Source organism: Channa argus, chromosome 5 (assembly GCF_033026475.1).
Source record: "Channa argus isolate prfri chromosome 5, Channa argus male v1.0, whole genome shotgun sequence".
Lineage (NCBI taxonomy): Eukaryota > Metazoa > Chordata > Actinopteri > Anabantiformes > Channidae > Channa > Channa argus.
Window position 1 is genome coordinate 8231775 of NC_090201.1, and position 18867 is coordinate 8250641.

At 41.4% G+C, this 18867-nt stretch overlaps 1 protein-coding gene across 9 annotated transcripts in view; it reads right to left on the minus strand.

The window, feature by feature from the left end:
• The window catches only part of LOC137128090 (chemokine-like protein TAFA-1), a 99836-nt gene extending 85912 nt beyond the window's left edge, over positions 1–13924 (minus strand). For 2 of the 9 annotated variants that reach the window (XR_010914509.1, XR_010914510.1), the window contains exon 1: positions 9657–10640. Coding sequence is in view for 6 of the 9 variants with exons in the window: in XM_067505787.1 (XP_067361888.1) it covers positions 9657–9870 (214 nt within the window). In the remaining 3 variants the exon portion in view is untranslated. The other 7 variants (XR_010914511.1, XM_067505784.1, XM_067505785.1 and 4 more) reach the window with 7 other exon arrangements.
• Positions 13925–18867: the final 4943 nt, after the last annotated feature.

Consider the following 18867-nt stretch of genomic DNA (forward strand, 5'->3'; position numbering starts at 1 on the left):
TAGGCAACAATTAATAGAACTGATAGTCAAAAATGTGTCTTTCTTACTTGCATTTGCTTTTGTATGAATCAGATGGCAACTACCACAACTGGACTCTGAAGCCAACGTGAATGCATCCTAAAGTTCAAGCCACACAATGCAGACTCTGCAAAGTGAACTTGTTTTCAGAAGACAATGTGTTCTCAATAAGTTTGGTGGGCATTTTGATGTTATTGCTCGATTTATAATACTTCACAGCCTGTAAAGTGTTCGAATTAACAGTTATTACCCGGCTAATTAAATGACTGATTGCCTTACGCACACTTGTGACAGTTTCCCTTTTATGCACAAAAAGGTGAAAATTGGTGCTGAAGTCATTTCAGCTAATGACAAAATAACATTATGTATTTCTGCAGTATGTTATTTATATATTATGTATTTCTCTCAGGTAGCATTTTGGGACAAGGTACAGAACCGATAGGCAAAACATTTTAGAAGTGTGCTTATTTGGAAGGACCTGGCACCAAACAGAAAAGATGGCATAAGTTGCACCTCTAACCTTTAAACCAGCTTCAATGCTAACCAGCCTGTGACATCACACTTTGCTAATGTACATCAACTACACGATCCATTGTATTAATCTGCATTGTTGCTCTTAGGACAAATGTTGGCCCGATGCTTCCTCTTTGCAGATGCAAAAGATCAGACAGTTCTTTGCAGCCTAACTTAGCCAGAATGTCTTATAAATGCAAACTGATGTTTTTGTTTGTTTTTCATAAAAGAGCTTAAGCTCACAGTCCTTGATGCAGATTTAAGTCCACAAGGACAGACAAAAAATATTGTTATAAAGATGAGGTGAGGGATCCAGATACATCAGTACAGTTCCACCTGTCTTTTTTTAACATGCACATATGCCTGGCAGTTTATGCCTTAGAGAGGACTAAAATCCACAAGGATGGTGAAAAGAAATTATGATCAAAGACAGCACATGGAAACCTACTCATTCCTACCCGCTAGGCTGCAACAAAACTCTTATTTTGTACATATGTACATAGTGTTTATATTTACGCTGATGCCTTTGGGGAAAAGGTGGAACAAGTTCTTTACAGCAGGTATTAATCCTCATTTAAACTCAACTCACAAAACTTACAGAAAGCAGGTCAAAAGGTCTTTTTGTTAGGAAAGCTAGCGAGCTCTCGCACACCTAAACCTCTGGGATGTAAGCTGAGGAACACGAAATCCTACATAGCCTGCCTGGATGGCTGCCTGAGGATCTAAATGTTTTTTTGCAAATACGCACTCCCCAGATAATTCAAGTTAAACAAGTATTAGTTGGCAGTGCAACAGAGGAAACTGGCATATAGAAGAGTCTTTTAAAGTTTAAAGCCAACACACACACACACACACACAAACACAAAGACTGGGATCAGACCTGAGGCAGATGAGCTGCACGGCTAATACAGCGACAAAATGTGTCCAGACAAAGACAAAGAGCACAGAAGTGAGGAGAGAGAAAGTCTGTGAGAGCAAATACTCCTCTGGGTCATTAGGCTACAGACAGACACATGCAGGTGTCACCTCATCTTTCATTTTCTCACCTTCCTGGCCAACAGACACAGAGCGGGAAGGTATGAGGGCATTGAGTCATGTTCAGTGAACCTGACATGTGCTGGAGATACTGCTGCAAATGAAGATACATTGTGGCGCCGGTGGATACTAATTGTCCTCCTACATTTTCAGCAGCAACAGTCACTATTCTCTCCAGGTACAGTATAAGTGACTGGCACAGTTAATGCAAAATACACAGCAGCGTATAAAACCACAACACTGTGGCCGATACAGATTGAAACTGGATATTCTGTCCATTTATCCAGACATTTGCCTGTACCCATCTCGTGTGCTCTCTACGGCAGTGATGAACAGTTAACTGTGACATCTCAACCTAACTTGCATTATTAGACCGTCTGCTGTCAGATAAAGCTGTGATAGCACAATACAGTTCTGCCATGGCACAGCAGCTACACAGATGAATCCAGACACATCAGACAAGACAAATAGACCTCAGCTAATGCTGACAGAGCACCCCGGGTGGAAAATTTAGACAGACTTTCAATCATATGTTTGACAAGTGGGACATAGTCAAGCGAGAAGATCTCTGTTTCCATAATTTCAAACCCCATGATCCCTTTTTGTCCCCTGTCAGGGCTCAAATGAATGATTCACTGGGCCAAACTGAGCAAAGCAAATCACCTTGGAAACCATTTGAATATATGCATCTCACATGAAATTTCATATTATTACAAGTGTGAAAACAATTTAGACAGAACAAAATGCAGGTTTAAAGATGAAGTGGTTTTCACATACAAGCAGGGCGTGTCCCATGTTGGAGGGATAACATGAGAAAAAAAAAAAAAAATTTTATGGGCACTTACAGTACATAAATTTTTTAAATTGGCAAACCTTTTCACATGTATATCCCAAGTACATTGGCCATGTGTGCTATTTTTAATATAAGAGTATTTGTTATGGCTTCCTTAACTCAAACATACAATTGTTTCAGAGGCTAAAAAGCTAGTGAACAGAAATTGGATCATGTTACACGTGAAGGCACAGAATAGAGTAACATTGGTATAAATATTAATTTACTTCTGGCACTATGGAGGAACCAACTATATAGCAAAGACAATCGTAGTCAACATGGTGGGAAACAGCAAAAAGTAAATAAATATATATAATTTACAATGTAATTTAATAAATATTTTAGCCTAAGTTAAACATTGTGTGGGAGTCTTTTATGTGTTTTTTAAAAGAGAGAAAACGAGCAGAATGAAACAATTTAGAAAGTAAATTAGTGGTGTGGTGAGGACGACCTAATTTAACTGCCACTGGGTAAATGAGTTGCTGTGGCAAGGCGAGTCCTCTGCAGACAAAACACTCACTGAGTAATATTTGTCCCCTGCAGTGGTTTTAAATGATGCCACGCAGTAGCCCTGCTGCATCACAATTACTCGGCAGCGTCTTTCTGCTCCATTAACATAAGCAAGTTATTTTACGTCAGTGAGGTTCTACTAAAGGGCTTGAGGGGCCTAGAGGTGATAGAGAAGCTGCATAAGATATTGTATGAATAAGATTGTTGATACAGTAGCCCTCTGCTGCTCTATTTAGTATAAGTAAAATGGATGTTCTGCAGGGAGCTCGAATAAATAAAATCTGTCAAAGAAAGTACACATTGAAGACTACTTTAAATAGGCTGAGGGTGAGACATGTTTCTCAAGGTGCTGCTAAACAGATGGGTTGTTTGAACACACTTTGCACCGTGTGACTAATTTGTCTATTTTGATGCTTTTCAATTTATTGAAAATAATAGGAGGAATGAGTCACCTGTGTTATATAGCACCTGTACTCTCTGACCAAATTATCTGACAGGACTGATCGAATCTGCTACCATCTAATGTCACTCAAGGAGGTAGAAAATGCACACTTTGAGTACATTCACTTCAAGGCTTGTGATGAGAATAACCACTGAGTAAATAAATACTAATGACCCAGCAATATTGCCACAGGTGGATCAGAATCTGTTTGCCAAGGCAGAATATGAAGCAGCGAAAAAAACAAATCATTTCTCAGTGGGTGACTTTTTGCTGCAAGGAGCATTTGAAATACAAACTGTTCATATTAGTCTACAAATGTATCACAAATGGAGAAATGAAAAGGGTACGTTTGCACTACAAATATCTTGACATTGCAAACAAAATACTAATTAACTGTTCACTAAACCAAACCCCAGTCACAACTTAGCAACTGTAACTAGGTAGGACAGGCGAGACTCTGCATGCACTATAGGACGTCTTGGCTCATTTTCTAAATAATTCATATTTTCCACAATCCCAATTCAGACACTAAAACAAACACTGGATTGCCAATATTCCTGGGGGGGGGGGTCTTTCAGTTGGCAAGCTGGATTTGTCTGTGCCCTAGACCTCTGTTGTTGTCCAGAATTTATTAGACATCAGCCAGACACACCACTCCACTGGCTGACGTGTTTCTTCATTTGAAAACCCCATGTGGAGCAAATGTTAAGTGAATCATTGTTGGTTTTTGTCAACGTCAACTGGGCCGCCAAACTTGGAGTTGAACCCAAAAGTAGAGCACCTTTTTTTGGCAAAATGCGCCATGTGAGCAATTCTCAGTTAAGTGAATGGGCGCCATGTATGAGGTCCTTATCCAGTTCTTATAAAATATGGGCCTGGCAACCTTGAGATTTCTCCATATAGTGACGTAGTGTGCATTAGTTATTAACAGCACTTATCTGCATCTTAAAGGGCGAGTTCACCAATTTTTAACGTGCTTTTGATACCTTTAGTTTAGGCTGCAGTCATATGCATTCATGCTTTTAAACTTCCCTCTGACTTCCCTATATTAAAATATTTCTCTGCTTCTAGCTGCTCTTACTGTAGGTCCACTGTGTGGGGGTTTACAGTAACTTTGCCATAGTTCTAAACAATTTTTTATTGCCATTCCCAACTCAGTTTACTCGTGCTACAGTTGATTAACTCAGTAGTTCTTAGGTCAGCTAAGGAAATTAAACACTGTCAGCTAGAATTAAACGCACATTTCGAATATGCGTCATGAGAGAACAAAAGCATGATGGGTGTTACAGCAGTCACTAACTATGGCAAAGCTTAGCAAAGTAAATTAAACAGTGCTATATGAAGCAAGTGGTGAATCAAGGGAGAATACAGAACTTTTGGTCTACTTCTTCAGTTTAGTCACATCAATGGAGCTCACCTCTAAGTGAATATCTGATTATGTGTGGAGGAAAAAAGTCAAGAAACGGTACACAGGCCATAGAAACTGCCAATTCAACCTCCACTCCTCCCTCCCCTCTTGCCGGCCATAAAACGCAGTGTAATAGGATTCCTAAGCTTTTCCAGTGACTGCTTCCACTATCACACAGACATTTAAGTGCACTAATCCATGACAAATTGTCTCATCTGATCCATGACAAATCGTCTGAGGGGCCAATAGAGACAAGGAGATAGAGGGAGGGAGGTGTGGGGGGGGGGACAAGACGATGGAGGGCTGGGGGAAGAAGCCAACCGCGGAGAGAGTGCTGCTCGGCACCTGAATGATCAGGCAGTTATTGCCTAGTTTTTTAGAAAGGTTGCTTTCATTACCTCGAAGGGCACGCTGTGTGATAGAAAGGGAGAGGGGGGGGATCACATAGACCTGATAAGCTCTCTACCTAAGCCCCCAGTTTTCAAAGCAATTATAATCCCATATGGAGGTAGATTATAGAATTTAAGTTCATGTTTTAGCAAAAAAGGCAGGATTTGTAGATGTCATGTTCACGAAATGAATGCTTCTAATTCAATTTGTGTCACAAAGAATGAGCTATAATTTTCATCATCTTATAGAGAAAGTGAAGTTGACCTCACGCCATGTAGTGGAGAAGGGATCCATCTTGTGAGAGTTCCCCCTGCCGCTCTGTTGGTGACTGTGTTTTGACTTTCTGTCATGACTCACCACAGAAGGTCAGTGCGGCTGCCACAGTGGGTCAGAAGAGGAGGACCGCCTTACCTTCTGTGAGTGTGACTGTACTTCAATTGGCAGGACTTGCACAGAGGCACCGATGTATTGTATTCATCATTATTAGTTTTTCTAAATACCGTTGTTTGCTATTGCAAATAAACTGCTTCTCATCTCCACTGAATAATCTGAATAACTTTTTAGCTAAGCAAAAGATATCAGTAAGCCCATTCTAACTACTCTAGCAGGCACAGGTGAACAGATCACAGAGATCACAGGAGCAACTTTGGCACAGGAGGTAGAGCGGTCATGCATCAATCCCACAGTTGTTGGTTTGATCCCCAGCTCACATGATCAAGTGTCCTTGAGCAAGAACCACTGAACCCCAACTTAGTTGCCCACGGGGAGTGATGGCCAGCAGCATAGCAGCTCCCTGTGTGTGTGTGTGTGTGTGTGTGTGTGTGTGTGTGTGTGATTGTGAGTGTGAATGGGCGAATGAGAAGCAGTGTAAAGCGCTTTGAGCACCAAGTGGAGACCACATCCCCCAGTAGTTAACACAGCTTGAAACAGCTTTGCAGTCTCTATAGTTTGATAATAGAGCTGCTTTTACATAATGCATACAAACACTATTTGAACAAACAACCAACTTGGATAAAAACACAGCTCCTGCAGCCTTAATAAAGGCCATTCTGCAATCTTGGGCAGTTATGATTTGTCTATATTCTGTGTATAAACACATGCATGTGACTTATACTTTGTTTCTGTATCTGTTGTCGCATGAGCAACTTCTCCCAGACAGATCAAACTATTCCTTTTCATCCACCAACAAAAATATGGAACGTCATCCATTCAAGTATCTGTAATTTAATTAAAATTTCTTTCACCATAATTATTCCCGAGAGTTTAGTGGGGATATAAATAAAGCCGATTTAATGGCAAAACAAAAACACAGAGCCCTGCTCCTGTGGGTAGTGTGCATGGATCTGACGTTCATACTGTAAAACTCTTACACCTCCACAAAAGAAGCGAAGCAGCAAGATTACCTCTTTGAAGATGCGTGCGCTCAAAAAAAGTGTGTATTCACACTGCTAACTCTGAGCTATTATAATGAGGAGTCTGAGAACTATGGAAATGAGTTGAAAGTTGAAATCAGTGTCTGCATTCAGTTTGTGAGCCAGTGAAGTTAACACTCCCGAACACTGCCAGTAAATTCATCAATCTTCTGAAGCAGCCATCCTCTCGGCAATGGAAAGAAAGAAAAAGAAAAATCAGGTTATACTGTCTGAACGTGTGGCTTCCAGGCTTGCACCCTGTCCCCCATTTACCAAAATATACCTACATCAAAGTGAAGTCAGATCTTCCAAAAAATATCCCAGTCCTTCGATCCGAAGCTAAAATATTGCCTCAATAGGTACAGAACAAGAAGTTCAGAACTGCAGCACAGTGACAGGTTGTGTTCTTAAAACCAGTCTTAGCTTACTGCACATCCCTGTTTATAATCATGCTTCTTAACAAATCAAAGTAATTACATTTTTATCCAGCTTTTCTGCACTGAGAGAGCATTGTGGTTGGAACAATGGGCTCATTAAAAAGCCTAACAATCATCTATGATTTGACTTTTGAAAATCAGTGGAAAAAACAGCACAGTACCACGACATTAACTATCATTGTGCTTTCGTTTAGACAGTAACATTTTTCACGTACATGCAAATGACTGCCTATGGCCGCCAGTCACAGCTAAATCACCTTCCATTTTCCAGCCTTTGATTATCATATGTTTTTCAAATGGCCAGCCAGTTCTCCAATGATGCGTAAACGGTACAGTGTATTGTCTCTTCAGCGGGGTTGACAAAAAAGGTCAAACAAAATGTCAGCAACAGAGCGCAACGGGCAACTAGAGTTAGTTTTACCTGAACAAGAATCATGCTGTTCTATTAGATTTGAGACTCTTACCTACCCGTCAGTGTCATACTACAACAGAGAGGCAGCTAATGTGTTGTTATATTCAGAATAGCCCACTGGGTATTGATGCTTTACAATCATACTGTTGCATAATAACAGAACATGGGTAAAGAAAGGCGGGAGCAGCTCAGCATAACTTCATGATAATGCTGGATAAGTTGAAGCAGACACCGCATTGGGAAGCACCTTGATTTTCACTCTAAAGACAACTAATCTAGAGTGCCGACAATGCAGTTACAATGTAAATTGGTACCACTTTCACTGACTTGTGATGGAGACTAATACAATGTGCTGTCAAGGGCGGCCCGGTTTGTGTATGGCAGCTCTCTTGGCAGTGAGCACTTGTGCTCACTGTGTCGGCAGGTAGGGAGAGTGCAGAGCCGGGCTTGTGTGTGTCATGTCACATTCAGCTCATCTGTCAATGTAGTGGATTATTCCTTGAGAGACCGGAATTGGCTGCCCAGAATCAGGCCGCCATCAATCTTCAGCCGCATGAGCAGGATGCAGAGGAGGCGGTGTGAAGCAGAGGCTCATGGGAAAGAGAGCGGCGCCCGTTTCCTTAGCAGGTGACGAAGCAGTGAAGCAGTCAGGCAACTCGTTACTCAATCTCCACCTGAGCGGTGACTATGCCAATTTGTCAGGGAAACGTTCAAATATAATAAATAAATGCAATCTTGAAACTTTTATCTCTGCAGTCATGTTCCAGTGCCATCACCGCCATCAGCACTGTCGGCTGATTTCTCAAACATTGTTAGATGCTTCAACAGGCCAGAGGATTACGTCGTTACCCAGCTTAACATGACCTTCACATCCCCTCCTCAGATACCCACACAGTCTCTTGTCTCTGTTTCTGACTATGTGGGTTAGTTTTTGTACCACTCAGTGCCTCAGACAGTCGGCCAGGCTGCATGCCAAGATCCACAAAATCTTTTTTCAGGACATGGTTTCTTACAAAATACCAACCCCCTGTTACACTTCAATACTGAGCTTATGACTGTCCAGAAGGAAAAAGGACTTCAGAGCTTGATTTTAAGCGGTTTGATATATTATCAAATAATAATATCAGCAAATGGATGGCATTTCTACGTCTATTAAAACACTATTTCTATTCCACTTTTTATCGGCACAGAGAGTGTTTTAATTCCTGCATTTCCCACGCTCCATTAACAAAACCATTCTACAACTTAATTTACTGTATGGCAGTGAATCAAGTTTAGAAACACATAAACATTATTTGATTATGGAAAGCATGAAAGCCAATGGATTTTTCAAGGCAAGATATCTTTTTTTTGGCCACGTCCTACATAGCCATATCTATTTATATCTGAGGGCTCTGGCCTCAATGAAACTAGAGAGGTTCTCAAATTATAAAATCAATTCTAATTCAAATATTCATCATAGCATTTCAATTGTGAGAGAGCAGTTCTGGTTAGATCGGTAACAGCACTCCACAGCTGAGTAAGATTGATGTCAGCTTAATCCTCTTAAAAAAAAAAAAAAAAAAAAAAAAAGATATACAGTAAATTGTACAGTTGCAGAGCAGCTGGAAGAGACAGAAGTGTTTTCTCTCCGAGCACCCGGTTGTGATAGACCATCATTCTTGAGAAGCCTGCTGATTAAGATTACATAAAATACCATAACGTATCCTCAGATTATGATTGTCAGCACCAATTAAAGCTGTCATGCATCTCAGTTTGTTGGATCTTAAAAGTTTCCCGCAGAGTACTTTTGCTAAAATAACACTGTAATAGACGCAGTGTGGTGCTCTAAGTCACATGTCTCGTGAGTACTTCTTGGTGGCGTTATTTAAAAGAAAAAAAAACCCAAGTAGCCCAGCCTAATTCAGTCAAAAAACATATGTGTCAGACCAAACGAGCACATTGTGTGCTTAAGACTGCATCCTATCTGTTTTGACATATCCAGTATCCTTAGAGCATCCATGCCACACCTAGCTGACTGTACTGAAAAAGTCAGTGTGTGGTTATGTCCACACGCTCATTAGTGTTGCATGCAGTAAATGTGTGAGTTGATCTCTCTGAGAGGAAACCTGCCAGAGGACTCTCAGCCACTTCCCGGGATGAGTCTACTAGGTATTGTACGTTGAGGTAGGGGGCTTTTCCCTGCAACTCCCCCCGCCTCACTCTTTCATCCCCTTGGGACCACTGCATTATTCAAAAGACACTTACTGAGCCTTGCACTTCCTTGTACATCTTTGGCACCAAGCTCGACTTGCCAACCAGTGAAAAAAAAACAGACAAAAAAAAAAGAAGAGAGAAACTGGAAGCAAGCTTTTAAAAATTCATCCGTAGCTCTCTGTCGCTCATCCCTTACCCTCTTGTTCCAATTAATGAGACTGGGACATTTTGAGAACTTTCTATCTATCATAGCTTGGATTTTCATGTGTCAGCTGTTCCACAGCAAAAGTAAGCCAATTCCCGACATGCTGCTTAAAGTCACAACACAAGCATGGAGAATTCAATGCTGGATCTTTTTTTTTCTCTTGCTGCGCTTCAATGACTGTCATTTTGCTTGGCAATGCAACACACACAAAGGGAGCCAAGCAGAAGATAGCATCAACATTTACCAGCCGCTTGGCTTTCTGAGAAAGCCCCACTTTGCACTAGGCTTCAGCATGGAAGTCATACTCATTGTTAAAGGCTTAAAGAAAGCCTTTGCTTTGCTCTAAAAACCTTTGACTTCACCGTAACATTCTCACATATAGCGTAAGAATTGCTGGTTGCTTTTTCATAATCACAGAATTAGCTCCAGCTCGGCATCCACCCTCCTATTTTGCTCCTACGGTGCTAAACACGTCGTGCTTAATTGCCAAACGTATCCAGAGCACTGGAGGGAAACGTAGTTGTCATTTCCATCTAAGCCACAGTGATCAAAGCTCTCTTGGCTACCAGCACAATAACAGGGATTTTTGCCTCCAGCTTGTCCTAGTCGTAGCAGTCTGCCAGCTAGATCCAGGGTGCAGTCGTCAAGAATTCCACACCACACACAGATATCACATTATCACACGTTTGTCGCCTTTGTCTAATGGCCATGCATTTTATCCCAAGATCCAAAGTTTTACAGCAATATTTCTTCCATAAGATTTCAGCATGACTAATTATATGTCAATAAAATGCAATTAGAATCCCAATGAGTAGTCTTCCCCACTGCATATCCTGTATGATAGTGAGTATGATGAATCATCATGTTACAGTACAGTACCGTGGCAAATCATTCTGACGTACTGCAGCAGTCTCTTGCTGTTGGCTTTAAACAGCCAAACTGAGACGTGCTTCCCCATCAAGACGCCAGCATCTCACACTGTAACACAATGCAGTGAAGCCGAGAAGAGAAGCACACGTACCCAGTGTGAGAATGTCGGTGCGACCGGGCCGGGCCACATGGTGCTGCTGGATGGTCTGATAGAGTGTGGCCTGGCACAACAGCAGGAAGCCGAGGCTAATCCACACGGCCAATAACCAGGACATGGTAAGGCAGGGCCTGCAGGACGGCACACAGTGGGACAGAATTGCATTATGGCATGTCCTAGATTGTGTTTAATTCATTTCACCAAACAAAAGAAAAACAGTATACTGACACATCTGCTGAAATACAAACTAGAAATATTTAGATAAATATGTGTGCCGCTAAGATTTATTTACAGGTATGTGCATGGGTATTTTCTTGCAACACAAAGAAGAAAAAGCACAAGAGACAGACGCTTCATGGGGAAAAAGCTTACAGACAAAATACCCAAACAAATCATCAAACAAAAACTTAATCTTGACACTATCTGTCATTTTAGACTACAGCTGGTATTGTTCATACTTGCTGTAGTCTAAAAGGACTTGTATCACACAAAAGGACTGTAATGAACCAAACGGCAAGGATGGAAATCAACCTGCTGTGATAATGTGATAATACTTAGCACATTTTCTTGAAAACTACAGTTACAATAACAACCCATATGGAGCCCTGACAATTCTAAAAGTTTATAAAAGATTAGATAAACAGCTTGTAGAGGTAGACATGTAGATTTGTACTGCAACTGCCTAATGACTGGTGAGGGCCAGCATACGGAGACACGCCTTAGCCCTCACTGAATAATGAGGCTCTCCTCCTTTCCAGGTGTTAATAGGCTTCTCTTCATTCGGGCCCCACAGTGGGAAATTTAAGAGGCATCACCTCACTTCATGTGAAACAAACTGAGGCTTAGTGTGTCTCTGCCTCAGACTCTTCGTCTGCATCCTATTCAGTGAGACTACTTAGAAAAATCAATGCATCTTGATCATGAGTTTTGAGGACATGTCTTTTTCACCTGTTATCACATGCACTGGCTGTGTGTTTTACATTTCCCTCCTTTAACAGATTTTCTGTGTGTGAGCGATGCTCTAATGTTGCAATGTGAATCTACTCGTTTCATGTTAGATTCTGACTCATCCGAAGACACAGGACAATATAAAACACAGCATGTTCCCAAGAGTCTGTTCTATATCAACTTGAAACAATGGAAAGTTACAGGCACAAAGGTTTCAAATGTTTCCCATGTTGGTGCCCTGGGAGCAGGCCTGGTTGTTCTCAGAAAGCACCAAAGCCACTGCTTGCTCGTTGAAGTTAGACCACTTTGTGTTTTGATGTGCAGCCCGAGATTAAAGTCATTAGGCTGCTAAATGTTGCTGTGTGTTCTGTGCCCTCGCTGACATTGAAACTGCTTAATATTGAGCGAAAATTACGCATATAATTATGAACAGCGCAGTGTAAATCCCCGCCCCTGCACTAAATCCAACATAATCCGCGGTTTTGTGGAAATGTGAACGGGTCCCATGGGTATGTTTTCCCTCTTCCTTTTTTTTTTTAACCACACAGCATGTCTGTTGGCCAAAAGCTGGCTCCATATCCAAAACAATCGTTGCGCTCGCATAGTTTACAGCATATTACACACAGCCTCTCAGCTGCCACGGTTATCGGCAGCATTCTTGCCGAAAAATAAAATGTGGCTGTTACCAGCAGCTGTTTTACCAGAGGAGACGAGGCATGACAGACTTTTAAATAAAGCGAACAAGCACGGGCATCTCCAGAGGACACAAATGGGGCTTTCAAGAAAAGGGAGCAGAATTTGTCTTATTTTCTTAGCGCAAATCAGCTTTTGCAAATGTCCATCTTGTTTTTCGTGCGACAGGGAGAGACAGCCTCGCAGCAGTTTACTCTCACTTTTGAAGTGTCGCGTAAAAACTCCTCCTGTGTGCGTAATTGGCAATTCCAGCGTGCGATCCAGTAGTAAATGCGGTGGAGGAGTAGACACAGCAGACACACCTGCAGGCGCACAACCCACCGATGCACCTGCGTGAAGCATTGAGTTAACAAAACGAAACTCGCTTCGTTCCTCGCAGCCTGGACTACTGTTGTGGAGATGTCTTCCGCGACGACTCCCACAAAACGTACGCGTCTGGTTGTCGTGCATCCAGAGGAAACCTCTCAGGATGTCTTAACCTAACAGAGCCGACCTTCTTATAATGCATCTGAACGTCTGAATTTTTATTACATGCACTTGCAGGATGTTGCAGGATGCTCTACATGTGGATGCAACCTATCTACCTTATAAACACGTGTTTAAAATATATATAAGAGATGGTTTTAGCAGATTTTTATGTTGTTTTCACAGTATGAGCTCAGTCTCTCCTCAATTCAGGTACATGTCTTCCTTCCACTCTGAATTTTGTGGGCAAATGTGTCCCCCATGGCACAGTTGTCCCCTTAAATCAAACCACACCCCACCCATCCCTACCCCAAACACAGAGGTATTCCTTAAAAGTACACCCTTACCTGAGGAGTGTGATCAGGAGGAAAGGAGCTCAGTCAGAATGACTGCCTGCCTGTCTGCACAGCAGACTCACTTCTCTGTCTTAAATCCATCCATACTTTGAAGGCAAAATTCCAATAGTCAGAGAAGGCAAACACCACATAAAAAGGGGCTAAAATTCAGTTTTTTGCCTCAAAATTCCCTCCTCCGGACACCCGCTGCTCAGTTTCTTTTGAGATCCTTGGCAACACAAATATTCACCAAAAGCAAAACACCCGGTGGTCTGTGTTACAAACTGCTTAGGGTTTGAAGGATGGGAAGCTGATCATGTCACTGCTGTATCAGTCACATGCGTCCAGATCTTTTTTCCTCTCCTTCCTTTAGTCTGTGTCTCTTCTCTGCCAGTAGGACTCCTCTGTTGTGGTGACAGGGAGCTAATTTACCCCCCTCACTTGCCGTCTCCTCCTCACGCATGCAGCGGAAGGCTCCAGTGGAAAGACTGCTTTGTCTGCTCTTGGCTGCGTCCCCCCATTGAGAAGCTGTGCTGATAGTGTGAGCCTCAGTGCTCTCTCCAATGCACTAAGTAGAGAGTCTGTGTCAGAGAGGTGTAAGTGAGCGTGCGTGTGTGTGTGTGTGTGTGTTCATTACAATGTAGCCCAGCTGGAAAGAGAGAGCGAAAGAGAGAGAGAGCTGAGTGAGAGTCAGATCACATGTCTTAAAGCAAGACTGCCCACTTCTGCATCAAGACTTCATCAGCAAATGAAGCATGCTTTATTAACCCATCCCTCTTTACATCCCAAACTTCCATCCACAACGTCAGGAGACATGCGAGTATAGCCTTCAGCTCACTTTGAATGTGTCTGAGTATATCCGTGTGCACATGTGTGTGTGTGTTGGAGAGGATGTGCAGGGAGGATGACTAAATGTGCCTCTTTTAGTCATCGCCCTTCAGCTTTTGAGGGGCGAGAGTGAAATATGCTCCATTAATAGAAGGCAGAGTGCCTCATCAGAGCTCTGCAATCACCATATTATCCATTACGAGCTGGCTGTGCTCTTTCTACCTGTTTTGGTGGTGATGAATGAGGATTTATTTTAATGGCCAGCCTCTTTTGGATGTTTGCCACCACTGAAACTTGCATCTGGAGCAGCAGCCCTAAAAAGCCTGTGAGCGTCCTTCTGTCTCTTGCTCACAAACTGAAACTGCCAGCTCTGAAGGAAAGACATCCTCTGACTTTTGCATGTGTGTGCTTGTGTGGGCACATGCATATTTGTGTCCCTGCTGTGCCTGTGCCATGCAGGCAGGTGAAAGCAACTGGTGTTGTTTATATGTATGCCTTCCTCCAACACATGTACGCCCATATGGAGAAGCTCCCCTTTAACTCATTATACTATTAACCAGAGATTTACAGTATATGCCAATCCCACGCACCTGCCATGGCTGACTCACTCACAATCTGACATTTCACAGGAAATGAACCCTATGCTTTTCACAACAATACACTGCTGAGGAGCTAAATAAGCCGGCAGACAGCATGGATGTTGTTGGTACTGTGGGGGAGTACAGACAGATGAACTTGATGAACATATAGATAAACTTCATCCTTGGGCTGTTTGTTACATGCTGATTTGCATAGTTACGGTAAATCTTTGCATGTCTCAGCAAGTTTTTAGGTGTGAAATGATTAGCTTTCTGATTGGCTGTTGCATTTTCAAGATGACTAACAAGCCCTTGAGTTGCTGGACACTGTGCAATGCCACAGGGGATCCTGGTCCACCTCTGCAGCTGCTATCACCTCTGCTTGTTCTTTACATGCCTTAGTGTGATTTGACAGCCAGATGCGCACAGCACCACTGAGTTACAATCTGCAGGGGGAGAGATGGACTGAATGTAAAAAAAATAAAAAATAAAAAATACACAGTGTAACAAAAATGAAGGACGAGGAAGTTAAGGGGTGTTTTGTTCACTCTAAGGATTATTCAAATAGTTGTGTGAATAGGGGTAAAATAGTAGTTTTTAGCAGAAACCTCCTGTTAAAGTAAAAAAGTAGTGTGGTAGTTCTGCTAAGAAGTATTTTTAACCATGTGTTGGTATATTTTTGCCTTTGGACTCTTACCATTCATATGGCTCTGTTATAATCTAAATGGAAAGCAGTTGCGAATGGTGAAGCTGAAATCTGGACCTCTCTTTAGCAAAGCATAGCACATATTAAGTGACCAAATTCACATTAAGCAGGAACTATTGAGGAATTACCACATTAATTAGTGTTGCGACATTGTCAAATTGTATTTACACAAAATAACTTGATTACCAATAAATAGGCTTATTTGTATTTGTGTGTATTTGTTAATAGTTTGTTTTGAAAGAAGCATTAATTGCATCCATGTCTTTAGTGCTTAATGTCTTTATGATCTGTCCCACTGGACTGAGATGAAGGCGTGAAATCAACCAGGCCCACAACAAGCCTCTGAGGAAAACTTAAGAATGAAGGCATCCAATTACTACATGTTCCTTTCAGCAATGTGCTAACACAATGCGCTAACACAAGTCTCCCATTTGTATCTTAATTTTTTGTCCCTGTTGTTGTTGTGTTGTGGTCTCATATTTTTCATTCTGCGTCGGTCTGGGCTGTGTTGGGAGAAGGGACTGGGGACAACAAAATTTCACAGTAATTCTGGTCTTGTTGTCGTGGTCCCGCACTTCCCTGCGTCCCTTCTCAGGGGCTTCCATCATTTCCAAACAGCTGTCGCTGCAGCCCATGCCAAGACCGAACCACAACCGACCAATCAGTGGCCAACTCTGTGTTTGGATCTGGGCAGCCCTGTTAAACAGCAGCGTGTGCCAGTATCGCTCACTCGCTCTCCATCTTTTTTTCTCATTCTGTCATTCTCTTTCTTTCTGTTTCTCCCTCTGGCTAATAACATTCTTCCTTCCAGTACAGCCAACAAGCTTTCAATATGCACCCGCTAGCAATACCAAGACACCAATTTAAGCCCCCCACCCTAGCAGCATTCTGCTCCTATAAAAAAAGAGAGAGAGAGAGCTCTTGTCCATTATTTTTCCTGCATACTTTTTAACATTTCTCACTGGAGCAAACCAAGCATTTCTTCATTTGATGAGAGGAGCTGTTGTGTTAGTAAATCTACTCCCCGTAGACACTTGCTCCATAAAACATCCTATCACAGAGAAAGGTGGAGTGACAAAAGAAGCATAGACAGAGGGAGAGAAAGAAAATAGCAAGAAAGACGGAAAGATTAAAGCAGTCAGAGAAAATTCATTTGGAAGAAGTATGCAGCAGTGACTCTTGCTCTCTGGTGGATGGTGATGGGAAGAAGATGATTAATGAAATGAATGTGTCTGATCTATAGTAATAATTTATTTCACATTTATCAGAGTTTCCCTTTTCTGCAGGTGTTCATTACTGAGGGAAGCTGGCAAGTTTTGCTTATGGATGGTCGGACATGCCCCTACAAATACTTTGTGAGGACAGAAATGTCCCTACCTATATTAGAGCAAAGTCACTTGGATTATTTTGGTACTAAGTGGCCCAAATCTATGGAAGTGCTAGGCTGGGCAGGCTGCGCCCTCCTAAAGCCGAGCACCATTTTACAGCACCCACACACACAGATTCCGTAGGTAGAGTCAGTAGTGGAAATGGGCAACAATTTAATTCTTCACACAAGCAGCCACCAACTTCATCAGTTCTTTGTTGATTGTTGTAGCTGCTCTTGATGGTTAAAGTCCAGTTTTTGTTGTTTAGCTGTTGAAGGGCCAAAGATACAGCCTTCTTCCACGATCACTGCAATTTTTGCGGTTTGGCATTTCCTTGTATCTTTTTGTGCAACATGTTTGCATTACATAACTAAAAGTTGACGCTCTGTCAAAATAATAATTTGCATACAGAAATGGAAAATAAATAAATCAAAGGAATCATGTAAATAATAAGAAATTAAAGGAAATGCAGAGGAGTACATGTTGGGGGATGCTGGGTAATTCTGACAGGAAGTTGCTGTCTAGAGTGGACATTAGGACAGTTGCTATTTGTGTGGTTACTTTGGCTAATTTGTGGCGAGTCCCCCGTGGTGGAACAATACTTTTTTTAACTTTCTGGTTGGGGTGATGAGCGACGAGGACAGGAGAAAAAACAAAGTGAGACTGGCTTCTTCAAGGTAAGGCTAGTTAGCGTAAGCTAACAGAGCTGTAGGATGCAGGTGTGTGTGTGTGTGTTATTAATTGCTGTGTGTTTGAAATGCCAGTTATTTAGATAAATGAGTGAGCGACTTAGGGTTGTATTTAGTAATTTTTCACCTGCTACAATAGTATGTGGAGTTACTGTGGTCTCAATTCAAATATGTGTTGTTGTATTTTTATGCTACTTAGCCATGTGCAGCTTTAAGACAGGGGAAATTTTCCTGTTTAAATTAGTGCAGCGTAAACATTAAACTGGGTGAAAAGTCGATTTAGGGGATTCAAACTGTATTGTGTTCTGTCCTCTGTGTTTTTTGACCTTTTTCAAATATAGGCTCCTGCTTTATGAACCTTGCATCCTTTGCAGTATTATGTGTTTTTTTTTTTTTTTTTTTTCATCTTTTCTAAATGTGAGCTGGACCTCTCAACAGTTTTTAGAGCGTGAAAGTCTGTGACGGTAAAAAGTACAAAATAAAGATGTTATGTTATAATTCATTACAGTTTAATCTAAATTTCTGGATTAAAAAAACAGAGACCCAATCTGTTGTATGAACTATTAAACTACTAGTAGCCATGTAGATGTAATATGAAAAACTGGCAGGAGAGTGTCCTATGTTGAGAGACGCCCTTGGAAGCTAGCGTTGAGGATATTGTCGATATGTAACAGTTGAATTTTAATGTTAAGGTAAAGGCTTGTGGATATACAGTTCTCTACACATAAACCTCTCAGGCTTTACTTTCTTCTTTTTTCTTCTGTCAGCAGATCCCGTGGCAGTAAATGTTAACATGCCAGAATTCTACAAGTCATATACTTTCACTAAAGCAAGTTGTTATTTCATGGCCAAATCCATAAATTACTTTTTACTTCTGCATCCCTAATTACTTTTTTTATTCATGAGGATTCAAGTTACTTAGTCACTTACACAATTTACTTCTCTATAATTGGACTATTTTTCATTCACTTATTTTTATGTTCACTCTCAAAGTTGTAAATAGTGACATTATATCACTGTAAAAAGGCTTTGGGAGGAAGCGTGTGACTTGTAGTGACTTGCAGTGAATGGTAGTTTGCATATTATCTCCTACCCCTGAATCTCAGTGCCCCCAGTCCCCACATGAAGATCCATTTTGGATCATGCTTCAAATAAAAAAATAGATCAAAACATACTGTAACTTGGATTGATAAGATAGAAGCTGGATTTATATTTATGATGCTTAATATTATTGTGTTAATTTAAGTCATTTTGGGTCACTGTGGTACACGAAGCCTTAGCAAAATGAGATATAAGGAGTCTGCTGGTCTACACTATTTATAACCCTTTTTTAAAGCTTTTTAAATCTGACCCTTATAATCACGATGATTCCTAAGTTGTGGAAATCAGCTTTTTTTACACCTCGGTTAAAGGTGCCAGTG